The 26,918-nt window shown below is 39.3% G+C and overlaps 2 protein-coding genes across 2 annotated transcripts in view; one reads left to right on the top strand and one right to left on the bottom strand.

Annotated features, from left to right (window-relative positions):
* LOC135476870 (cytochrome P450 3A29-like) overlaps positions 1–22,694 on the top strand; it is a 30,789-nt gene extending 8,095 nt beyond the window's left edge. The window contains exons 3-14 of the mRNA XM_064757013.1: positions 7,695–7,816; positions 8,273–8,325; positions 9,230–9,332; positions 9,913–10,109; positions 10,687–10,769; positions 14,298–14,431; positions 16,074–16,188; positions 16,880–17,037; positions 17,871–17,959; positions 18,664–18,801; positions 19,923–20,085; positions 21,500–22,694. Coding sequence (XP_064613083.1) covers positions 7,695–7,816; positions 8,273–8,325; positions 9,230–9,332; positions 9,913–10,109; positions 10,687–10,769; positions 14,298–14,431; positions 16,074–16,188; positions 16,880–17,037; positions 17,871–17,959; positions 18,664–18,801; positions 19,923–20,085; positions 21,500–21,586 — 1,442 coding nt within the window. The 3' untranslated portion in view covers positions 21,587–22,694. The remainder of the gene's footprint in view (positions 1–7,694; positions 7,817–8,272; positions 8,326–9,229; positions 9,333–9,912; positions 10,110–10,686; positions 10,770–14,297; positions 14,432–16,073; positions 16,189–16,879; positions 17,038–17,870; positions 17,960–18,663; positions 18,802–19,922; positions 20,086–21,499) is intronic.
* A 2,636-nt stretch (positions 22,695–25,330) lies between these two features.
* Positions 25,331–26,918, bottom strand: part of LOC135476314 (cytochrome P450 3A9-like) — a 14,643-nt gene continuing 13,055 nt past the window's right edge. The window contains exons 12-14 of the mRNA XM_064756303.1: positions 26,777–26,914; positions 26,278–26,440; positions 25,331–25,888 (exon numbers count right to left, since the gene is read on the bottom strand). Coding sequence (XP_064612373.1) covers positions 25,805–25,888; positions 26,278–26,440; positions 26,777–26,914 — 385 coding nt within the window. The 3' untranslated portion in view covers positions 25,331–25,804. The remainder of the gene's footprint in view (positions 25,889–26,277; positions 26,441–26,776; positions 26,915–26,918) is intronic.

The following is a 26,918-nucleotide window of genomic DNA, read 5'->3' as shown; positions in this document are numbered from 1 at the left end:
ATACGTCGTTTTTGGGAAATGACCTTGCTATAACTGACCCAGGACGTCCATCTTGGTTGCCGGCTGGTATACGAATATCTGCTTCGGCGCATAGACACGAATGTCGTCAAGACTTATTCTTACCAAGGTCACACGAACAGTGACAGTTAGTAAACCATAAATAGCCACAAAATGTATCTCTAATCAACGAAACCTGGAGTCCAGCCTCTGACCTCACAGACCATGGTGCGTTCGACTACAGCGAGTCTCATCAAATAAGACGACCAGGTCCATAAGACTCTAGTGAAATTTATCGGGCTTTGCAATTGCTTTTGTTGCCATGTCCGCAAATCCTTGCTGTAACTTCGTACCCTCAACAAGCAAAACCTATCACTGGACATGTTTTCAACCCTAAAATGGAGCTTGTGTAGAAACTAATGCAACTAAAATATGAAATAAAAAAAGACTGCAGTATAGACAATAAAACCAGAGTAGCGACGACAGTGTGACAGCAGACAAATGGTCGGTCACACGTAACAGGTGAAATCGGTCTCATGGCAATTTACCTAGGAGTTTTGTTCTATCTTTTGATGTTAGTGCTTAAAAAGTAACAACACAGACATCCTATCTCACCATCTCACAAGCCAAATTAGACCTACAATAAAGTTCAAACAAAGTGAAAATAATATGCTAGGTTCACTTAGAAGATTAATGAAAACTTACATTTGTGTTCTGTTCGGTAATGTTGAAGAACAGTTCAAACAAGTCTTAAATCCAGATCCGGGTACGACTATATGAGGGGTCAAATTTACATTTAATCACGAACTATCGATACCAATAAAGGATTTATCGATATCGAAAAAGAATCAATAAGAAAATGTTATACAAAAAAGAGTTGTGTTTGTAAGTGTAACTGTCTCGAGGCAACATAGATAATTTTTGGCAAAAAATCGCTATTTGCCAATAAAATTATATTTTCAGTATTTACCTAGAATAGCTCAAATTATCGCCTTTCAGTACATTTCAGACTCATCCCTGTACTGTTTATTGTGTTAAATAATTCTAAAGTTTAAAAAAGCAGCGATGCGACGTACCTGCTGTATAAAGTTTAGTAGCTTTATTCTCATTTTGGAGGGTACGGCGTGCATAGAACAAGCTAATTGCGAAAGGTAATTATTTCATCTATTTTTTATTGCCAACAATAGCCTCTTTAAGTTGGGGCTTTAGGTCAGGAGGTTTTTCAGATGGCAAGATGAGGTGGTTTACTCCACAGGCCCACACCTGATGTATAAGTAAAACATTCTTGAATACGCCCTTAAAAACCAATCAAATGAACACAAAGCACGAATGTAAAGTTTTGCGCTTCGCTATACCAGAAAACGTGCACGTCACATTTCTAGTCCTGACGCTTAACCCGATTGACATGTAGTCAGGTACAATTTTCCACCACTGCCTCCGATGTAGGGTTTTTTTCAGGCTGTTGGCAAATTTTTATAAAAATCCTAACAGTCTCGTTTTCAGGTCAGCTTGTTACCAATGAAGGCTATGAGGAATCCCACGATGACATGGCCGGACAGCGTGCATCTGTCAGTACGATCGTTATCAAATTCATCCACGGCCCGTGACCTAACGTTTGCCCTTAAAACGAAAACAAGAAACGTAGAACTTAATTTCCTGGGGGATGTTTCTCAAAGGGGTTGTAACGTTACGCCGGTCGCAAATACCAAGGCGACGTATGCCCTCTGTATATGACATCATGGTGATTAGGCCGGCGTAACGTTACAATCCCTTTGAGAAACACCTCAAACCGGCGGATTAGTTGAAGGGTGTGTGCATGTTTGGATATCATTGCTAGTTTGCCAACGTGACGCGCAAAACCTCTCATTTCCAAAATTCTTCCCTACCTCAACAGGGGAAAACTGCCTGAATTACATTTCGTGACGCACTCGACTATCACAGGTGGTATCATAGCACAGCAATGCTTCCGACACGAGAATGAGTTTTTCGGGGGCAAAATGAATTGCAAGTACGACGCATACATGCACACAGACTTGGAAGAGAAATATTCAGTATGAAGTCACGATATGGCTACGATATTGCCGGTGTGTTTCCTCCCACCATGATAATGGCTGCACGATGCTGTTGTATAAGTGAGATATTCTTGAGTCAAATACCTGTGAAATAAATAAATAAAATATTGCCGATGTGGGGATAAGCCACAATTATTCACTTATTCAGTAATTGATTTTTCATATCGCACTTTCATATCGAGTCTAGTTTTATCATGAGTCATGGTGGGGTATAGATATTGGCTGCAGTGGTGACCTTCAATCAATGTAGATGGGCACGGGAAGTGTTAATGCAATCCTAACCACGTACAGGAAGTCTTCCACTTACTTTCTCGTCCAATTTTTACGAGAAAATTTATATTTTTTGGAAAGTATCTTTGCATTTGTCACTAACTGACTTCCGTGAATATCGACCTGTCGTGCTGAACTCCAGCTTATAGAGGGGTTTCATGATCTAGGGGTAGGGGTAAGATTATAATCCTTTCTCCAGGTTTATGAATATTAACAAAACACCGGAAATATGTTTTAATGTAAGGGTTAGGGTTAGGGCAAGGGTCAGGGTTAAGAGATAGGGACAGGGTCAGGGTCAGGGTTAATTAGGGTTAGTTGTGTACCTGGAGTCTTACCCCTACCTGACCTGGCCCGCAGCCATACTGGTTTATGCCACTACGGCTATCGTTGTGTGGCAGATAGTTGTAAATTCCATTGACTTGTATATTCCTTCCAGAAATATGAGATCCAAACAACTTTTTTAACCTCAAATGTCCAAACTTTTACTGTGGAAAAATTCCCTTTTACTCAACACTATTTATAACGAATATTTTACGAAGTCGGAAATGCAGAAAGCTTTTATACGCATGATTTATTTATTTATTTGATTGGTGTTTTACGCCGAACTCAAGGATATTTCACTTATACGACGGCGTTTATACGCATGAATCAGCCATAATTTGCATTGCGATTCCGTTTATATCTTGTATGTTATAAACACTGATCCTTTTTGTGTATAACGTTTTTATACCAAAATTTACAGATTAACACATTTCAGTGTTTTTCTCAGCTCACTAGTACAACCGCTTAAAACCATTTCTTACCTGTTATTATCGCTGTTGTAATGAGGCATTTTCTGATGTATTCATGTAAAATAAACAAAAAGAAGTAAAATAAATAAAACAAACAAAACAGCAGCCCATGTTTGACTGACGTGTTATTGTTAAGGTGCTTAATCATATCATGCGACCTCTTTATGCATGTGCGACCTACATAGGCCTACTTACACCGCCTGATGCAATATGTTCAAGTGTTTGAGTCATGATACTAGACGAATTCGACAGTACGACAGAACACGCTACACTCCATACAGAGATGCCAGTTTTCGTCAGACTTTCTCCTGCGTTTAACGGACATAGTTGACAGTAGCGGCGAGCCGATATACCCATACTGTATTCACCCGGACGCAGCGAAAAAGCTCTGTTCTCCCTACCAACCTCTTGCTGTGTGACTGTGTTTGCAGTCAAGCTTATTTACATATCTACAAACCAGTGGGGATTTCGACGACTTTTCGTCGCCACTATTTGATTTGCAGGGAGCTGATAGACGTTCAGCCCTAGCAGTGGAGACATTCACCGCTGTTTGTGACACCCTGAACCTTACAAACTATATCTGACCAGAGGACTGTGCGCACCTGTGAGAAAGCATGTCGCTGTGGGACTGGTTGTTTGTACTGCCCACATGGCTAAATGTCGTCCTCGTTACGACCGTTGGCCTTGTATATGTGAGTATAGATACCTTTACAGAGCGGGCTGTTGTGAGGTCTGTATGTGTCTAACCTGCTCGCCTATTACAATCTCTATGTTAAATTAATAGAATATGTATGCTATATTTAACAGAATAATCTGCTGCAATAACAGAATATGTCTGTATTATAGCAATATTCGTGTTGATAAAATTAACAAATTATTTCTTGAGGGTATGTATGAATTCGTTGTGTTTGGAACTGCATTCAGCTAGACACGGGGACAAAATGTGGGGACATTAAATGAGTGATTTGTTTCACGTCGGCTTGCACCATAAAGCAGGCGGATCGATCAGCGTTAGTCTCGAGGAAGCCCACTATCTCGAGTAATTTCCCCTTATTGCAACATTAACGGGGAAGAAAACAAAAAATAACGCAAATTCAGATGAAAGAGTTTGCCAAAGCTTATTTGCAAATATGACTTTTAATATTTTTTTGGATTTTTTTTTTTTTTGAAGAGAAAGGGTATTTGAAATTATATTTGTATGGTGGGTATTTGGGACCAACTTTTTGTATTTATCGTTGTTGCATAGTAATGTTCTAAATAAGGATGTGATGTTTGTGTACCAAATTTATTTGAATGTAAACTTGTTGTTTATATCGAAACATATGCATTTAACCTAAATTATGATAATATTTATGAACATATTAAAATTATAAATATGATCCAAATTGAGGCTTAATACATTTGTTAACTGAAAAGAACAAATTCCTAGTGCAAAAATATTTATTAAACCTGTGTACCATACTCATTTTTGACATTATTAAACAAAGATTATAAATACCAAAAGGTGGTCCCAATAATCCACCATACAAAAAGTATTTTCAAGGGTCTTTTTCTCCTGAAGGAAAAATGGGGAAAAACTTTGAAGACCGCATTTAGGAATAACTTTTCGCACCTTTTCACCTGAACTTTATGTCATTTTTATGTTTTCTCCTCCTTTAACGCGAGATAGTGTGGGACTTTGCGAGAATAAAGCAGTCTAATAAAGGGCTTTATCAACTGTCTAATTTGATGATACGGGATTAAATTACTTTCATACATGCATAACCGCGCTGCATTGTCGCAGAAAACGTCAGAACAAACTATTTGATCGCAACATTGCCTTAACATCACAAGGTTTCTATATGGATAATAACTTCTGATTTATTTTTACCGACGTTTCGATGTACATTTTACAATGCTGATCAAGCATGTGTAAAAAAATAAATAAATCAGAAGTTGTTATCCATGTAGACACTACAGAAACCTTGTGATGTTACTCTGTCAACTTCTATATGCCTCTTCAAGAACGTTGTCTTGGTTATCACCCTTGAACCACTTAATAAGAGCGACTAGAGCGATAAGAGAAATGAGAGCAATAAGAGCAACGAGAGCAACACAATAGCGCCGGGTTTAGATTAGTGTGATAGTGGGGTGGTCCTCTGCTAAAGTATACGCTTCGGCAGAAATGAAACCTAGGTCACTAGAGGTCAAGACGCTCCAGGTGAGGCCGGTCGTGCAGATGTAAATAGCAGAGCAAACTTGTCTGACAAAGCTAACAGAGATTTATCTTCAGTGCTAGACACCACACAAAATCTGCACTGGGTCAGCTGCTCGTAAACTGCTCTGGTGTGGACGGTACAGTTAATCTCGGGAATGACTAACTTTAGTCGCCTGTTTAAATTCAGCGCAGACTTGTTCGACTGCGTCTTTTCATAATGAGGTTCGTCAGGTAAATTTATTTAGATGTATTTATTTACTAGACTGGTGTTTTACGCCGTACTTACGAATATTTCACTATTCAAAGCCCGGGGGAAACCCACAGGTTGCTGGAAGACCTTCCCACGCACGCTAAAGGAAGCTAGCATGAGCTTGACTTGAACTCACAGCGAAACTCACATTGGTAAGAGGCTGCTGGGATAGCGCGCTGACCAACTGAGCCACGGAGCCCCACGTCATGTAAATAATAAAAATGAGAACTAATAAAACCTGCAAACCAAAAATAATAAACTGATTAAAACACGGAAAACGTTATGTCTAACTACAACGATAGATAGGACGTTAAAACTTTGCTATGCACTATACATACTCTACATATTGGACATATACCAGCTTATCTCAAGGTAAATCGTCCAATATCGCTTGTTGAAAGATGTTTATCCAGGACATAATATTTCATGGAATTAGTGTGAACTAATAAAGAGTGATTATATGAAAGTCTGTGCCGTTCTATTTCCCTGTGACTGTATATGTAGATGACCACAGATATAATCAGAAGGGAAAATTGACCGCATCGTATTTATATATTAAAGTGTGTATGCACTCGTTAATGTTCGAGTTCGGCGAACCAAAATATATTGCGCCGTAATGAATTCTGCTTAAAAGATTTGGGGGGGGGGGGGGGGGGAGTGGAGTATTATAGGGGAGCGGACGTGGTTTATAGAAGCCCTTGCCTTTGAATCGCGATTGGACACCCGATGTGCAGGTTCAAATCCTACCTGGAGAGGGAGTATGATGTGTAGGCCATATGTACGCCACATACATGACAAAATTCGTCAACAACTCGCTGAAGGTCAGTGGTTTACGCCTGGCGCTTTGCGTTCCACAAATACGCAAAAACATTTTGAAAAAAGCGTTAAAGGATATATATATATATATATATATATATATATATATAAACTAAATAAAAATAAACAAATAAATAATATAACTATTGCGGTATAATTCAGTATTTACCATCTAGATTTGGACTACTAGATGTACCTTTTTGGTCCAACCGTATAAATACCATTTACCCATACATACAAGGCTCTTAGAATGCAATTGTTAAAAATTTGGAACTAACATTAATAATATCAAATACAGTGTAACATTTCGGTTTTTAAATTCTGTTATCATTGTGGACCGCCACTTCGTCATTTTCGGGCACGCCTGCGTAGTCATCACCGTGGTTAGAGATTTTAAGATGAATAAATTTAGCACTCTTATTGTGACATTATTTCATACATTCTATTATTTTAATATTTATAACATGTGCATTTAAGAGTGTATTGATGTATTTTCTGAGCGCACATATACGCCTAAAATATGACGTTTTACAGGAAAGAACAAAAGAGCAAATCAAGGTGGCTTGAATCATTACATGTACTAACCTGGAACTCGGTTCTGTCGCCTGTGCTGTCCTCAAAGAGCCATCGCTGGTATGCCGCAAAAATAGGTCCCCCGTGATCATAGAGTAATTCTGAATTCATATCACCTCATTATGCGGGAATAATAAAGACCAAATCATCACATTTTACACAGATGTAACCAGCGCATCCACTCGGACAGCCTCAGAACTTCGCAAACCGCCATTTTCGAATTACGTGAATTCGTTCCTGTGGTGGACGCTGCTGTTCTTGACAAAATTACGTTTATCTCCTGTCTTCACAATATTTGGTTATAGTTCCTTTCTGTTCATTACAAACACACTAATGAAAATTAACAAGCTGTTAGTCTCCCTTTAGGTGATGATTGCAAGCCAGTCATTCCAAGAACTTGCCTTCTTCCGGACGTTGTAGAATGCGGGCGACTTGCATTGAAAACGGTGGTTAGCGAAGTTTGGCTTGCTGCGGATGCGCCGGGTACATCTGTGATAATTGTGACTGTGTGGTGTTTATTATTCACGAATAATTAGGTGATATGAAGTCAGCATTACTGCAGGATTAGCGAAAACATGTATTTGTAGAGCACATCGTTGACATATTAAGGACAGCACACTCGAAAAGACCGAGTTCCATGTTAATGAATGAAGGAGTACAGATCTGTATTTCTGAAAGTTAAGCTGGGAAGAATAAAACAGATCTCAGCTCTAGGTGACTTCGTGCAGTGTCGTTAATCCAAGGGTCCTGTTTCAGTTACGGGGTGTGGCCTTACAAGACAAAAAGCTACAAATTTCCCGGCCCGTCACCTTATCCCTTCTTCGGGACTCTTACACAATTGTTGTCTAAGGTAGGTTTAATTATTTATTTGTTTATTTACTTATTTTATTTATTTTATTTATGAATTAACGGCTATCCCTTGTCACAGCGTCTGTTTTTGTATTATATAAAATCCATGAAAAGCATTCAACGTGTTAATGTGATGAAAAATGTGAAATCGCTGGAGAGACCTGGCAAATCCCTGTTGAGGATATATTAAGCCGTGACATTACACGTGCGTGATTACCATGGCAACCCAATTCTACCAGAACCAGTTGCCATGGTAATTACGTACTCGTGTAAGGCTGCGTTCACTTTTTATTTGTAAAATCGGGCCCTATGGTGGATCTCAGCACAGAAAGCGTAAAAAATGCATAATTTGAGATAACTGAACATTGTGGACAACCGTTTGGAAAACAGTTTGGTATACCAGTTGTTCGGTATTTGTTTATTTTTGCCAGATCTTGTTTTTTTATCACTTTTTTAGGGAGTTGACGAATTCGACTCTGAAGTCATCAAGAAATATGGCAAAGTATCGCTGTAAGTTAAAAATTGAAATTTATCTATTTGCTGAGGTTTGTTACTGTCGTGACTGTTTGTCTTGTGCCTCTGTACGAATTAAGACTTGGTTCTGACACATCTGGCACTTGTGCTTTCTCGAAGGAACTCTATCTATCCTGAATGATCTGTATGCCCCCAATGACCTTTGTCTGCCAGGAATGACCTCTGTCTGTCAAGAATTGCCTCTGTCTGTCCTGATTCACCTCTACCTGTCGCGAGTGATCTGTGTCTGTTACAAAGGGGATCTATGTCTTTCTTGGATGACCTGTATCTGTCCTGAATTCACTATTTTACCCCAAATGACCTATATCTGTCCCAAATGATCTCTATCTGCCCCGAATGGCTTCTGTCTATCAAGGATTGCCTCTGTCTGTCCTGATTCATCTCTCTGTGTCTCGAGTGATCTCTATCTGTTTCAAAGGATCTGTGTCGGTCTTGAATGACCTTTATCTACCCCAAATAACCTCTATCTATCAAAGATTGTCTTTATCTGTCCTGATTCTCGCCAGTCAGTCCCGAGTGATCCTTGTCTCTTTCAAAGGATCTGTGTCGGTCTTGAATGACCATTATCTGTCCTGAATGACCTTTATCTGTCAAGTATGACCTATATCTGCCATGAGTGAAATCTGTCTGTCCCGAATGACCTATGCTATGTCCGTCCTCTATGACCTATATCCGTCCTGAATGACCTCTATCTGTCATGTATGACCTATATCTGCCCTGAATGAAATCTATCTCTCCCAAATGACCTCTTTCCGTCCTGAATGACCTTTATCGGTCCCGAATGACTTCTGTCTGTCCTGAATGACCTCTGTCTGTCCTGTATATGTCCCGAATGACCTTTACCTGGCAATATAGATTCAGTCAAATTCTGTCATCTCAGAACATGGGCTTGCCGTCAACCACAGCTCCTTGTCGCCGACCCGGACATGGTGCGGGAAATCAACATTAAACAGTTCCCAAACTTCGTCAACCGAGTCGTCACTGTAAGTCAATATCATATCAGTTGTTCTTCTAAACAGTATCTCACTTTTAAGGAGACAAACCATTATTAGTTTAATAATCATGGTTGTTGGGGGGGGGGTATTTACAAACAATGTTCAAAGGCATTATCATAGTATCAGTATTTATTTTTTAATGCGGGAAACATTATACAGGCTATAGTGGCTCATTTTTTGTGGCACAAATTCATATGCAATAATGAAATAAAATTTTATATATTACCAAGAATAACTCAAACTATTGTAACCGTTTAAATAAGAATCAGATTCGTGCCTGTATTATTTATAGGGTTAAATGATTCCAAAACGTTATTTGTGACTTTTATATTGTAAGGTGGGCATTTAAGACCATATCGATTTTTCTTTATTCCTATAGCAAGAATTTCAATGTCAGATTTGCGCTTTGGTGCACAGCTATGACGTCATTGACTACATGCAATATCAATATTCCCCATAAAGCGTAAGTTACAATCTAAACATATGACTGCAATTAAGCCAAATTTAGTGGTAAGAGAAATTCTAAACATAAATAAATCAATAAAGCCATTTATACGTTTTCTTTCAGCGAGGAAGATTTGCGATGACTGACATAGAACGAAATCAGCTGACGATGCTTGAAGATGATCACTGGAAGTTTGTCAGGGCCACTTTGACTCCTGCCTTCAGCTCGGGTAGGACTCCGAGAGGTAAGACTCTATTGCATCACTGGAAATGTGTCAGGGACCACTTTGACTCCTTCCTTCAGCTTGGTAGATTCAAGAGGTAAGACTCTATTGTATGACTGAAAATGTGTCAGGATCATTTTGACTGCTGCCTTCAGCTCTGGTAGACTCCGAGAGGTAAGACTCTATTGTTATCACTGAAAATGTGTCAGGACCACATTGACTCCTGCCTTCAGCTCGGGTAGACTCCGAGAGTAAGACTCTTTTGTATCACTGGAATGTGTCAGGATCACTTTGACTCCTGCCTTTAGTTCGGATAGACTCCAAGAGATAAGACTCTATTGTATCACTGAAAATGTGCCGGATCATTTTGACTCCTGCCTTCAGCTCTGGTAGGTTCCGAGAGATAAGACTCTATTGTATGACTGGAAATGTGTCAGGACCACTTTGACTCCTGCCTTCAGTTCGGTAGACTCCGAGAGATAAGACTCTATTGTATCACTGAAAATGTCAGGACCACATTGACTCCCGCCTTCAGCTCGGGTAGACTCCGAGAGAAAGACTCGATGTACCGTTGGAAAGTTTCCCAGGCATCTTCGACTCCTGCTTTACATACCAGTCGGTGAGCTGCCTTGATCTGAAAAAACGAGAAACAAAAACCATGTTGTCTTTTTCAGATGGTTCCATTACTTCAAAAACTGTACAGCTAACTTGATGGACATTATCGCTGAGCGCTCCAAGCGTGGGGAAAGCTTTGGACGTCAGAGAGTAAGTGTTTAGACCAATAATTGTACATTTCTTTGTATTTATTTATTTGATTTGGTGTTACTGTCAATTTCAGGACAGTGGCCAGCATTAGGATGGGACAAAACTCAGGACCATCGAACAGGTTGCTAGCCACATTCACACACACGCGCAAATTTTACGTCATGGTGACTTCACCAAGCTTAGAATTTGTAATTTCCATTTTTGAGATTCTTAAAACAGCCCCGTGTTTAGAATAAATAACAGATTGTAAATGAAGGTTTGGTGTCAGACATGTATTGACCAAGGCTTTACATTTATACAGGCATTTTTGTCAATATTAAATAAACTTTAATCCAAGAAATTCCTCAAGTCTGAGAAGGCGTACAAAATAAGAAATAACGCAACAGCTAAGTTCAATCCGTCAACCAGAAATGAAGGTCCAAAGTCAAATTCCCTAAGACCAGTTTGTTTAATTTAACTTAAATTAACTTTAAAATTAACATCACAATCTTTTAAAAATATATATTTAAGTTTGACGAAAGATAGTCACCGGGAAGTAGAAATGGTCAGCAGTTTCGAACACTTTATATTTATCCATTGAAAGGTTAATATATTTCTAGACCAGTGATGTCAAATAGATGTCAATCACTGCAGTGCCAATTGCGAACTTAGACACATACTTCAATACAAAACATGGTTTCATATATCTTCCACGACATGATCGTAAATTGCTATTAATGGCCGGTATAACTCACAAAGTTGATGTTTTGTGATGTAGATTAAATGTGTCGGTTTTAATACGGTTTCTAGCATCTGTCGAGATATGTACACACAATATGCAAGGCCTTTCTGGGATATTGGCCAGAACATATATGGATAGTTAACAATAGAGACCTTTAGTTAGATGTTACAAATTGTAACTTGTAATTCAAGCTAGAAAAGGTATACTAATTGTAATTTAAGGTTACAAGTTACAACTTCTAACATCTGATTAAAGGTCTCTGTTATCGAAAATAAATCATTTCTCTTGTCGTACAATAGATGCGAGAGGAAGTCCTGGTCTCTAGATCACGAAACTGTCTTGGACTTTATATATAAGTCAGAATAAGTCTTCACTTTCAGCATATTGTTAATTGATAACTGATAGCTGATAATTGACCTTAAACGCCATGAACGTCATGACAGTTCTAAGCACTGGAAGAAAAATCCTAAGATACATGTAAAGCACAATTTTATGGTAGTAAACTGTTTTCTAGTGAAGAGACAGTCCGATTTAAATCTAAGCTATCTGAGATATTCGTAATCCTGCGGTTTTACTATATAAATATACAAATCTAGATCAGGTGTGCCGTCTGGAGAATTGTTAGACTTTTGGTAAACCAGAGATTCCTAATATCAAAACTAAAATGTCCGGCTCTAAAACATTAACCAAAAAAAAAAAAAGATTTACGTCAAGAATACAAGGGCTGTACTTTTACTCTTATAAGTTGGTTGTCCGAACAATGGATTGAATTATGTATTTTATTTATTTATTTTATTCGTGTTTAACATCGTACTCAAGAATATTTCACTTATACGACGGCGGTCAGCATTATGGTGGAAGGAAACCGGGCACAGCCCTAGGGAAACACATGACCGCAGGTTGCTGCTAGACCTTCCCACGTACGGCCGGAGAGGAAGCCAGCGTGAGCTGGACTTGTACTCACAGGGACAGCATTGGTCAGAGGCTCCTGGGTTATTATGCTGCGCTAACAACCTAACCAACTGATCCGCGGAGGCCTGTAGATAGAATTAGCTCTTCTCTGTTATGACCTATCAAATGAAGGGTTAATCTCTTCTATGATTAACTGGTATTGTTTGAGAACTGACAAATATGTGACATGAAAGACAATGGTGGAATACACCTGGTTGACACTGAATATATCTCATACCTAAACGAGAGCATCTTTGTTATCAAAAAATGAATGAAATCTAAAAAATAAAGTGAAACTTCATCAAACAGACAACTGAAAACCATGCTGTGAATATTTCCTATTCATTTCACTTTTGTTGTGTAGAGAGTTACGTACATTCAGATGTTTAACATTATATACTTTATGAACTATATATCCGGTGTTTAGATACTCTGACGTCACAAGAAGTTTTTTCCCAGTCTAAGCACAGCCTTTATTTAATATTTGGATAGTTCTTGGTAATAAATGAAAGAGTATATAAATATGTAAAGAAAGAAAAAGCTGATGTGGTGTCGAAGTGCTCTGGCAGTGCCCACGAAGTCAGTGTTTTCTTCGGAAGCTGATGAAGTTCGAAAACAAACCTTGCCATGTCACGTGAATTTCTGACAAGATTGAAATGAAATGAGATGAAAATTTTTATGGTGTTGATATTTATTCGACAAAAGGGAAGAGGTTTGTCGGGTACTGGGTCTAGGGCTGTAGTTTAATTCTTACTTCCTTCACCCATAAACCCGGAAGCCGTAATTTAAGTGAAAAATTAATGAGCCAAGGATTTTCAATCCTTGTCAATCAATCAATCAATCAATTAATCGGCCATCGATCCATCAATCAATCGATGAATTACTGACAATTTCATCGTACAGAGTGTTTCAAGCCTTCACTTTGGACGCCATCTCGGCAACCGCTTTCGGATTTGACTCCTGTATTCTAAAGAACCCGGATGACTCGTTTGCACAGCTGCTAAAGAAGTCCTAGATCGGAGAACATCTCCCCTTATCTTTATTATCCGTAAGATATACATATTATACTGAAAACATCTGCAATTGTACAAATAGCACTTCGCGTGGGATTGGATAACAGGAATTATCAACTCAATGAACATCACTTGTCGAAATCTAAAGGTCCATCACACCATTACATTATTATATACGATTTATTTATTTATTTGATTGGTGTTTTAACGCCGTACTCAAGAATATTTCACTTATACGACTGTCGCCAGCATTGTGGTTGTAGGAAACCGGACAGAGCCCGGTGGAAACCATGACCATCCGCAGGTTGTTGCCAGACCTTCGTACGTACGGCCGGAGAGGAACTCAGCATGAACTGGACTTGGAGTGAGAGACTCTGGGTCATAATGCTGCGCTAGCGCGCTAACCAACTGAGCCACGGAGGTCCCCTATTACATGTATATATGATCCTCTCCGGTTCTGTACATGTACCGTTATTCTGTATTATTAAAAATCTTTCATTTCAAGGTGTACCTACTTCTGCCTAGCTCAGTCGTCATTGGTTTTCCACCCATCCGTCACTCTTTTAGTTACAAGATGATTTTGGTGCCTCACCTGTTATCAACACTGTGCAGTTCTCACTGATTTAAAACCGGCATTTTACTACAAGAATACATTCTTCATTATTCTGTGCAATACACGTGATGAAGTGCGTGAAATAAGTTAAAGAAAAAAAATTAACCAATGGCAGTGTTCATATGTCAGTGCTGTTCCTTCATTGTGGACATAATGTAATTTTGTGTTCTTGCATCAGTGCTGTTTCCTTTAATGACTGTGTACAATTTGTTTTCGTTTCAGTGGTGTTTCCTTTCGTTGCCAGAATCTTGCAGTACTTCAACATAAGTTCCATGCCAAAGGAGTCTCAGCAGACGATAGACGTGATAAAGAGGGATGTGAAGAGCAACATTGAACAAAGAAAGCAACAAGAAGCTGTACGTGTTTTGAGTTTGTTTATTTTTTTGTAGAAACTCCTGTCTTGGGCTACCGGAATGGTGTCTACCGGAAAGCCTGCTAGCGGAACTCTTAAGAAAGTTAAAACTACAACAACAACATAAGCATGACGTATTTGTGGCGTAATCTGACTGGCTTTCTTCTGTGTGTGACCTGCGTACAATAACTGATCTGCTATTACGCCAATTTTCTCCACGTCCTGCTGGTTACATATGGATCAAGACAACGTCTCAGCGCAAGTCAAATAGGGAAAAGCCAATCATAAATCAATGGCGTAATATTCACATTGTTGTCGTTGTCGCCGAATTGGCTTTCCTCTGTATAAGCGTTTTGCCTGTTCAGTTACAGAATTATTCGTTGTTCTGTACGTTACGCCAAATAGGACTCGGTTTTGTGTTGCTCCCTGAGATGGTAGCGTTGCCCAGAATTTGATAGCCATGTGGAGCCGATTTCGACAGGCTCAGGCCTACAACTTCTTTAACTCGGGCCACACTCTGTGTCTGGGTGACGGTAGCTATGGAGCAAGACGCGCTGACACAAGCCACAGAGACATCCGACAAAGGGGAGGAAAGAATGATTGAGTACAAATCATTGCTCAAAGGGCAACGTTTTCTTCACACGGCTTCTAGCTGTGTGTAACGCCTCAGGCTGGACTCAGAACAGTGGCTGCAATGGCGTGGAAACAGTGGTTTGTGTACCGCACACTGGGTCCTGCATCACGGGAGATGCCTGCCATCATCCAGCACAAGCTGTTCACTCCCATCGCTTGCCTGTAATACCAGCAATCCGTCGCTGGTGAAACCGGTGAAAAGACTTTGAAAAAACATTACTTTGTCCATGTTGCTCCTATCCAGATATAGGCCTACTCGTACCACTCGTATAAACTCATATCAAATGCTTGTCATTTGATGTCACTTGTTTATATCTCATACACGGGATATGTGCTTATTGGTCACATGATACCGGTAATGGTAGATATTTCACCTTGAAACTTGACTGCCGGACCAATTATATGTAAATTCATTTTGCCTTTGTCCACGGAAAATGGAAGCTGTAAAATTTTAAAGAAAACAGACGTTCTGATAGCACGAAACAACCCCCACCTCCGCCTCACCTATTTTATTAGCCAAATGGAACCGTCCCAGCGTCTATGACGAGGATGGCAAGTGTGTACAGATTATCATTTACCGTCACCATTGCTTTTAGTGTTAAAGTTTTTGGAGGTATGTTAGAATTGACATCAATGCATAACCGCACCAAATCTACATGTTCGACCACTTACAATCTCAGCCATTGGCCGCGATTTTTTTTACCCCGATTGAAACTTAAGAATTTGCTAGCAGTCACACCTAAATTCACCCTTCAACTTTTGCGTGGCTGTAGTCACGTGATCTGGGGATGGTCGTGGGTTTTCACCCGGCTCTCCCCAGTTTTCTCCCACCAAAATTCTGGTCGCCGTGGTATAAGTGATGTATTCTTGAGTACGGCGTAAAACTTAAAACAAGTAAATAAATATATATTTAAATAAATTTCTTGTATTTTAAAAAAATATTTTCATTTTTCATTTTGTTTTACCAATTATACATATGCCAATAATTTGCTTTTTTTAATATGTGGTTACAGAAAAGGCGTGATCTCCTACAGCTTATGATTGACGCACGCGCTGATGACATCGACAAGTCAGAAGATAAGGTTGACGCAAAATATTTGGAGAACAATATTAAACACCAAAGAAAGGGTAAGATTCTCCAAGGCGTTCTCCATGCCTTTGTATTGTTTTCATGTTATGGCGTGTTAAATGTGAAGACAGCACTGTGATGTGATTTATTTATTTATTATTTGATTGGTGTTTTTTAAATATTCTTATCAAGAATATTGCACTTATAACGACGGCAGCCGGCATTATGGTGGTAGGAAACCCACGACCATCCACAGATTGCTGTATTTTGAGTAATTCTAGGCCAGTGACGTCCAATAAATTTCAAGTAACATTACTGCATTTTTTATCAAGTTTTGCTTAAGCCTTGGTGCTAGGGGCGTGTAATTTACTACTCTAAATAAAGAATAACATTTAGAAACTCTAAACGTCACACTGAGGAAAGTAAAATAAATAAATAAATAAATAAATAAATCAGGGTCAAAGTATGAGCGGCAAATCTCATACTCAGAAACCAGCTGAAATCAGTAATCACCATTTTGGACACAGTCTGTAAGAGTAATGGGGTAAAAGTAAAAAAAGTACCCTATGACCATTTAGAAATAAAGAACAAAAAACAATAACGCTGGTGACACTTCACATTAAAACTCTCCCTGTCGGCATAAGGAGCCTTCGGCTAATGTTGTTTTGTTGTGAACCAACCGACGTTAAACAATGGTTTCGAGATTTGAAATTTGAGATACAGGAATAAAATTTGTTATTCCTGTGACAGGTTTGACTGAGGCCGAAATAATGGCACAATCCTTCATTTTCCTGGTGGCTGGATACGCGACTACGGCCGGAACAATGAGTTTGCTAGCTTACAACCTCGCTCTTCATCCCGAATGTCAGGGACAAGTCATAGAAGAAATCGACAGCGAGATCGGTGAAGTAAGAAAAAAAATTTGCACGATTCTATGAGCGTATCGAACAAAGTCATCAGATGTAAATACACACTTGGCTGTTTTATGTATAATTTTCACGTTTGTAGTAAAATGTCAGTTTTAAATTAGGGAGAGCTGCACATTGTTGATAACAGATGAGGCACCAAAATCATCTTGCAACTAAAAGAGTGACGGATGGGTGAAAACCAATGACGACTGGAGTTAGGCAGAAGTAGGTACACCTTGAAATAAAAATAACACTGACTTCAGATCCTGTTCTGGATGGCATGGCAGCAGAATTAAAAAGAACACTAACAATAAAGGTCTTTTACGAAGTATATTGACAGCAGATTGCATTAGACAGTAAATGACTAAACACAGTAGAATTTTTAAAATTGCAGCATTCTGTTGAGGAAGAGAAATCAGAATCAGTAAGTAGAGCGTGGCACGCTTCCTTATGTATACTTTTTCTTGTATACTTTTTCCTTAGAAAGTGGCCTCTCCTATTTCATTAGGTATGCAATTTCCTTGGAAATATAGATTCCTTAGATATACGGATTTAGCAGAAATACGGTTTCCTCAGAAATACTGTTTCCTTAGATGTACTGCTTCGTTAGGTATATTGTTTCTTTGGATATACGGTTTCATTAGATATACTGTGTCCTCAAAAATACTTATTCCTGACATATACTGTTTCCTCTGAAATATTTTTCATTTCATGGTTTATTTGTGTTTTTTTTTTGTCTTTTTTTTTGATCTGTGATAATTAAGACAATATGGGATTCCTGTAATTGGTGACTCAAGTGAAAAAAAGAATTTAGCATTGTGTTTCCATTTTAGGAAAAGCCGACCTACGACAACGTGACCAATCTGCATTATTTAGACATGTGTTTGTCTGAGACGCTGAGGTTGTTTCCAGCCACAAGCAGGTAACGTCCGTACTCCTTATAACGCATACGCTGGATTCTACGTTCGCTTTACATCAAAGTTTGTAGAGAAATCTTGAACATCGCCGTGATCAGTGAGGTCACTGTGATGACTGAGGCAGGAAGTGAAGTCAGAAATACAAAAACTCTGTCTCAACCTTTGTGTTTGATTATGCTTTACACACATACATTCTCTTTTTTAAAAAAAGTATGTACAACATGATTCTAACCAACACCTCAAACAATTTTATAGACGAATGCTGATGAAATGATTCATCGCGCGAGGACATCAGTGTCAGACTAAGTCTGAACAAGCCTACGTTCGTCGCACAGGCTCCAAAGGTCACACTTGTCTAGTGGTAGCTGTGATGTAAAACGGACATATGTGAGACGTATGGATAACTTCTCCTTACTCTCCACCCCCTCATACCCAAGCTACAACCTGGTAACATCAGCTTGCCAGAAAATGACGTAATGAAATCATGTCCATTCTCATCCTGCCACATCAAGGCAACAGCTTGTCAAAAAACTTGTCAGTTCTCATTCTTAACAAGAACCACCTAATGTCAGCTTTATCAAATCGTTCCTTCTGCTATAAAAAAGAAATGAAAATATGAGTAAATCTTTTCGAAACAATCTGATCAGTTTTAAGAAGATCGCAACAGTTATGTCCTCACTAATAACGCTTACTTCTCGTTGTTTTCTAGAACGACTCGAGAGGCTAAAGACGACATTGTTATAAAAGGGCACCTGATTCCTAAAGACATGGCCGTCCAGTTCCCTGTCGGCTATCTTCACCGTAACCCGGAACACTGGCCAGAGCCGGAAAAATTCAAACCGGAAAGGTAAGAGCGATTTATATTTCCTTGTTTCATTGGGTCTCTCACCAGTGCGGACACTTTGCGTTCAAGTCCTGGAGGCTCCCTCTTCGTCGTACATGGGAAGGTCTTCCAAGAACTTGCCAATGGTCGTGGGTTTTGGTTCCTCCCAACGTATTGCTGACTACCCTAGTGGAAGAGAAATATTCTTCAAAACCTTAAAACTTCTCACTGAAAACCAAGACGCTCAAATACGGCTACAGTATAAGGACATGTCTACTTGGGGTTTCTCCACTCTCATAGAATTTCATCACAAATTGTATCAATGTTTAATAAAACTGGTCACCGCTTCATTAACCTCAAAGGTAAAAAAAACCTTCTTCAAATCAACTACGTACAACGGTTGCCATTCTTGGGATGTTTCCATGCTCACTGAGTTACTTGAATTTCTCATTAACAACATTTATGTGAAAGTCGGGGAACCATATATCAACAGTACATATGTAATCCGATGCGAACAAATGTGGCCTCCAGAGGGTACATTTTATCAGGACCTATATTTGTACAAAGGCCGAAACGGTTTCCTCTCTCGCAGTCTTTACAACAAGGGGGATATTCTCAATTTGGACGTTGTAAATTATCCCGACTGAGACAGCGATATACCGAAGTGTCCTTCATATGGCGTGTACATATCTCGCCTTGTAGCATTTGTTTGATCCTGGGTGTTGAGTGACGATTTCAACCAACGTCACAAGTTAACACTGCAAATACCTTGAGTATGTCAAGGTTTTTCCATCAAACGCCTTCACTCAAAGTTTCATAACTTTACAGCGGGTATAATTTTCTTGTAAGACAATATGGACAGAGCGTTAAGATTCTTTGGCTCTCTGCTTCATGATTGTGTCTAATTCCACTTAACCCGGTACTAGGGGCGTATATTTATCGTGTTGAATTAGAGCAGTTGCAATCAAAACTGAGATACATATTTTGTTATCGACAACTGATATTCTAGCATGGTAGACGATTTTAATACTGTTTTGACTCGCCCAAAACATGCCTTGGGTCTTTCCTACAACAGTGAAAACTGTTGGCAGCTTTTCTTTGCATGATTCCGTCCTATTTTCGTCCTAAGTATCACTCGTTTTCAGATTTACCCCTGAGGAGAAGGCTAAAAGACACCCGTATGTCTACATGCCGTTTGGCGTCGGTCCAAGAAACTGTGTCGGTATGAGACTGGCGCAGCTCGAGGCCAAAATGGCGATCGTAACGATTCTGCAGAAGTTTCGGTTTGTCAGGAGCGTGGATACCGAAGTAAGTCACGTGAGCTATTGACAGTGGATTAAAGTATAAGACCTGGATTTGATACTAATTGAACCAACGGTCCGGAAAAAAATCTATTCTTTCATCGTGGCTCATGCAATTAAAGGCTTTTTTGTGATAGTTTGTTTTGCTAAAGATTTTCTTCATGATTCCATTGATATATTCGCGGTGCTGCCTCACTGGAACGCCACGCTGGAAACATCAGACATGACACTACATCAAGTGTCACATATTCTGTGTGCCAAGCCCTTGAGGTACGATGGTTTCAACTCGTATTGAAAGTGTGACTCCGCCATAGCAAACGGCCTTCTTTGACAGATCTTAGATAATCCCGGTCAAAAGTTTTAACATCAAATCATTTATTTGATTGATGTTTTACCACTACTAGAGAACATTTGGCTTACATGGGCGAGGTTAGGTTTATGGGTCAAGGAAACCAGGTCAATCGATAACCTTCACTGTTTGTCACAATAAGTATATCTAGAGGCGTACAGCACAGACAGTAAGACACGAGCAGCGAGAAAATTGTGATAGCTGGCAAATGGTCTCACGTAACCAGTGAAATACGACCTCTTGTCAGCTTACCACAGTCAGAGTATTATTCTAACCGTTCATTGTAAATGCGTAAATAGTAGCAATTTACAAGTCCCAAACACCATGTCTTTAGGTAAAAAATGAGGTAAAAAAAATCAGTGAAGTTAATTGCAGTTTATTAGACGTCACTGGTCTAGAATTACTCAAAATGCTGTGCTGTCAACACATTTAACATCCTGGTTGATGCAGGAATACAACATAATTAAAGACGTACAGTACAGAGAGTGAGACACGAGCAGCAGTATCTAATTCAGCTCAGCTAGTGGCAATGTAAGCATTCAGGTGTATCATATCAACACGATGCCTTTTATGAACAGTCGCAATCCAAGCGCGACAGAGATGCCTGTAATTTTATCCAATTTGGGTATTATTCACGGACGAGTTTGAAATTGGGATTGGATTTCATACCTAGAATATCAACAGCCTTCCCTACATCGTGAAAAGTGTTGACTGCTTCTGCCTTACACGCTGTTATTTACTTTATTTAGCTTTATTTACTGTTTACATGTAAGTTCTTACACATTCCTGTGGGAACTGCTGTACACGTTATTCTGGAAATGGTCTTACGCTTAAACTTGGAACCGGTTTACGGAATGTGAGTGGTGTTGGAATGTCGGGCTCGATGCTTAGAAATCCAACTATGACACTTTCGTAGGCAGGTTTTACTCTTCGACAATTTGTTGATACCTAAAAAAAATCTAAAGACAGAAACCAAGGATATGACATGAAACACCAATGAAATTAAATTTATAAAAGTAAATAAATAGAAACCACCGAACATTTACAAGTGATTGTTTTGCTTCTTTTCCAGGTACCTATAAAATTTACAAAAATCGGACTGAACGACCCAGTGAACGGGATTTGGCTGAAGATCGAGTCTCGTAGTGGTCACGAATAGTGGAATAACAGAAGTCCCTGATGACCAAGTAAAACACATGTTGCCACAGAAAGATATATATATATATACGCGCTATATACAGAAATTAGATTGATGATGAAGAGCGTTTTGGTCGCAGATTTTCATGCAGAAAAAAAAAGGAAGGCGTGGCTTGTTCTCCTTCCTTTGCTTTGGTTTTCCATTGTAACTAAAACTCGCAATACTGAATCGATCACTCTAATTGTCCAGCTTATTTTTAGTAGATGGAACTTCTCTGTACAAATATTTCACTGTCTGGTCACTACCTGTGCATTCCATGATTCCTAGTCCGATTAATGATGTCAACAAACCCTAAGTTTCCGAGGCTTGGTATTGGTGCACAATGATTTTGGTTTATCAAATGTGATGACAATATGCATTTTGAGTAATTTTAAACCTGTGACATCTATAAAATGGTTATAAACATCACTGCGTATAATTCATCTAATTCTGTGGTACTAAATTAAGCATTTATACGAATAATTAAGGTTTTAATCGAAGTAAACTTACAATTGCCGCGCTGTTTTAATCCCTGTTCTGTAGTATTTTATTTCACTATTGTGTGTAGATACTAAATGATGTTACATGACGTAGGTTTTTTGCCGATTCTACAAGATTGGCTGATGAAGAATTAAATGTTGAAAAATAAAAATAATGGCAAAATATTATAATTACCTGATGACAGAAGAATACTTTTCCTTGCAGACATATTTTGTTATTTTACGTCCGATTTGCTTCTCCGCGATAGCGGTGTTAAACAATAATCATTCATTTGATATCTATGGTCTCCCTGTTCTTCCGGTAAAATGACGGCTTCGAAAGGCCAAATTCATATTTTCAATCAATCAATCGATTCCTGTAAAATGTTTTAATCAGGGGAAAATTATTCTAACTCATATACATGTGTACATTTGATAGTTAGCATACTATAATCGTTTTTATATAATTATTATTTCTATATTTAAGTACCAGAAAAGTTGACATATCGTTGCGTGATCATGTACCCGGAGAGTGAACATGATATAATTGTTTATAAACTATTTTATGATCTATAATAAATCTAATTACATCGAAACAGTTTGTATTTTTTTTCCATCAAATGATCGCAGTTTAGGGTGGGTGATTTCAATGAAACAATGTGATCATATAACCAGGTGATCTCACAAAACCATGTGATTCATAGAACCATTTGAAATATAGAACCACGTGATGCATACAACCATGTGATCCATACAACCATGTGATCACAGAGCCATGTCATCATAGAATAGCGTGATCCTATAACAATGTCATCCATGCAGCCATCTGATCCAGGTCATCCACGTGATGCATACAGCCATGTGATCCATACAACCATGTGATCCATACAACCATGTCATCACAGAGCCATGTCATCACAGAATAGCGTGATCCTATAACAATGTCATCCATGCAACCATCTGATCCAGGTCATCCACAGGACAAAATGATTCATCTGGATTTGATGAATAGATGTATCCATATCATTGCGTACGTGGAGGAAACCAGGCTACTTATCCAACACGAGCTGGTCAAACCAGATGCATGTATACATTCATGCGTAATCAAGGTATGGTCTCAAAATGGTTTATTCCATGTAGTAAAATATGTTGCGACTGAATTCATTTTTCTTCAGTTAAACCTAATTTACTGATTCCTTGATTCATTTCATTTTATTAAGGGATGCCGAGTATACGTAAATCAGGTCTTTATTCGCAGGCGCTCTGTATACGAGAGTAACATAATTACGTATAGAGAGACGAAATCTAGCCTCTTAAATGGACAAAAATGTTAAAAACTTAGGAAGGTAAACTAGTTAATTGATACGACGACAGTCAGTTTTATGGGTTGAGAAATCGGGAAGCGGGGAGAGGGCACTGACCTTTGGCAATTTACTAAAGAACTTTCTAACATGTAAGGGCCTCCGTGGCTCAGTTCCTTAGCGTGCTAACGCAGCATAATAACCCAGGAGCCTCTCTTAAATGCGGTCGGTGTGAGTTTAAGTCCAGCTCATGCTGGCTTCCTGTCCGGCCGTACGTCTAGCAGCAACGTGCGGATGGCTATGGGTTTCCCCTGGGCTCTGCCCCGTTTCCTCTCACCATAATGCTGACCGCCGTCGCATAAGCGAAATATTCTTGAGTACGCCTAACACACCAATCAAATAAAATAAATAAAATTCTAACATGTGACGTAAAGATATTCACGTCATGTTGGTGGAAGACAATTGGTCTACAACGAACGTTAGACAGCGCAAATGGCCACAGAAGCCTCGGCGACCTCTTGCCGCCAAGGTCACACACGAACACTGCAGGCCAACGGGTAAATCCACAAATTCCTCGTCCAAGACCTGGATTGAGCCCAAATCTGCTGTGTCCTGGCGAGTGAAAGACAAGCACTCGTCCATGAGCCACTTCGCATTTCTGGATGTTCGGCTTTCAGAGCATAGTGTAAACGAAAAACATTAAAAGGAAAGACAACAGATAGTCAGTTCGGGCAAACAGACCTAAACGGCCCTTTTATCTGACGAGCTTTATTAAAGGTATAAAAGGTGGACAAGGGTGCCTCATGTGACAGCCTAAACAGGCGTTCTCATGGGTTATAGAAATAACTCGCGCCTGATTGGTTAATATTTACACGGCTAAGCCAATAACATGGGGAAACGTTAAGTGCAAGTCTGTGTGTTAAGAGATTTCGTCAGCCTTGTGATCCTGGGACAAGGGGCTTGATATAAAAATGAAGTTTTGGGGTCGCCATTAGGACGAAAATGAGATTTGGATTTACAGGATACATGAAACTTTATGAAACTTTCTTTATATGCAGTTTAGGTTGCTTCCTAACATACAAAGGCTCATGATACCGTCTCAGCTTTTTTGTCTGAGTCGCGTAATTAGGTAATCTGCAGTAACCGTGAAAGTTGTCAAAACCACAATTCAGGCTGGGGGAGGAGGGCTGTTGAGCCCGACTTGGAGAGCTAAGCTACTCTAGCATTCCCAGTAAGTTAATCGAACTTATTGGAAGAAAATATACATAAAATAAAGGTGTGGCTCATATGTAACAAAGGCTGTAAAAGATATGTATCCACCTTCTCTGGATTTAAAGGAAAGCATACTCTCCAATGGCACATCTCATCTGGACCTATCTCGCCTTATAGCATTTGTTAGATCCTGTGTGTTATGTGACAATTTCAATCAACCTCACAAATTATTAGTGCAAAAACTAGTGTGTCAAGTTTATTCCATCAAACGCCTTAACTCCACTTAACCGGGGTCTAGGGCTGTTTGTTCATCGAGTTGTATCACAACACCACATTGGATATCTGAACAGTTGCAATCAAAGCTCAACTGAGATACATATCTTATTCATTTTATTAATATTTTCTATCGATTTATATGCAAACATGGAACACAATTTGAATACTAAGTTCACTCATTCGTCTAGAACATATCTTACGCTTTCCCCAAATCATTAAAATCAGATTTACATGATTCCGTCTTATTTTCGTACTTCATATACTTTCTTATTTCTTCAGTAGTTTGCGTTGTACGTCGATTTGGGAATTGACCTTGCGATTATTCATCTGGGACTTCCATACTCATTTACAACTGAGATGCATATTTCATTATATATTTATAACTTCTATACCAGCAATGTACACGATTTAAATACTGATTTCACTTATTAGCCTAGAACATACAATGTGCATTTCGTACTTCATATACTTTTTTATTTCTTCAGTAGTTTGCGTTGTACGTCGATTTGGGAATTGACCTTGCGATTATTCATCTGGGACTTCCATACTCATTTACAACTGAGATGCATATTTCATTATATATTTATAACTTCTATACCAGCAATGTACACGATTTAAATACTGATTTCACTTATTAGCCTAGAACATACAATGTGCATTTCCAACATCTTTGGAAATTGTTGACTTCTCTTCCTTACACCCTTCGGTCTTAATTTCCTACTTTGGAAATTCGCTATGCGACTGTTGACCTAGAACGTTCATACGTATACTTTATAGGGATACAAATGCATAGATACATAGATTCAAAAATGAATTTTTCCCCAAACTTTTTGTCATAACTTTCTTTATTTCCCTTAAAACCATGACACCATCTCCTCAGCCTATCCCATAGAGCAAGCATGATTGATTATACTGTAGACAGAGTGCTTCTCTCAGTTATCTCTTCTTGATTCCATCTTCAGCCAAATTCCGTTGACAGTTTCACTAAGGCCTGTCAGAGCCAGTTTGAGTGGAACCTGCAACGGTAAATAATCCACAAGTTGTAGATGTATTGGATCATACAGAGTGTTCATATGGATGAGTGAAATCAAAGATGTTGCCCTAATGCAAGTGTGAAGATTATTTTTTAATTAGAGAATCTCTTTACTTATGTTATGGTTATGGTCTCTCACCAATGCAGTCGCTGTGAGTTCAAGTCCAGCGCATGCTGGCTTCCTCTCCGGCCGTGCGTGGGAAGGTCCTTCAGCAACCTGCGGATAGTCGTGGGTTTCCCCCGGGCTCTGTCCGGTTTCCTCCCATCATAATGCTGGCCGTTGTCATATAAGTGAAATGTTTTTGATAACGGCGTAAAACACCAATCGAATAAATAAATAAATACTCTCTAAGCTGAGATCAGGTGACTTACCTCAGTATCCACGCTCCTGACAAAACGGAACTTCTGTAGAATCGCAACGATCGCCATCTTCGTTTCGAGCTGCGCTAGTCTCATGCCAACACAATTTCTGGGGCCGGCGCCGAACGGCAGGTAGACGTACGGGTGTCTGTTAGCCTTCTCCTCGGGGGTGAATCTGAGACAGAAAGGAAGAATACAATTGACAGATTCTGATCAAGAGGGCGCAAAAAGATGAGGCATGGCGCCATTTTCCACAACCCAGAGGGAAGGCAATCCGGAAGAATCAAGAAAATTCCAGCATGGAGTTGTTTTCACTGTAAACACACAATAGTACACGCGACTATGACGATCTGAAACACACAGTTTTTCCCTGTACATATCCATGTATTATTATCTTTGGGATATAAAAGACAACGCAGAAATGAAAAAGTCAGCTTTGAGTAATCCTGTTTTACGGATACATACATTCAGAGACAAGCCATGTTTCCCTATTCTCGGGGTCGCTGGTTACCTTTCCGGTTTGAACTTCTCTGGTTCCGGCCACCATTCAGGGTTCGTGTGGAAATGCGAGATGGGAAAATTGGCGATTGTGTTCTTGGGAATGAGGTGGCCTTTGATAACGATGTCCTCTTTTGTGTGCCGAGTCAACCTGG

Source organism: Liolophura sinensis, chromosome 10 (genome assembly GCF_032854445.1).
Source record: "Liolophura sinensis isolate JHLJ2023 chromosome 10, CUHK_Ljap_v2, whole genome shotgun sequence".
Lineage (NCBI taxonomy): Eukaryota > Metazoa > Mollusca > Polyplacophora > Chitonida > Chitonidae > Liolophura > Liolophura sinensis.
Note: the sequence above shows the minus strand (reverse complement) of the source record. Positions and strands in the feature narration are given on the sequence as shown.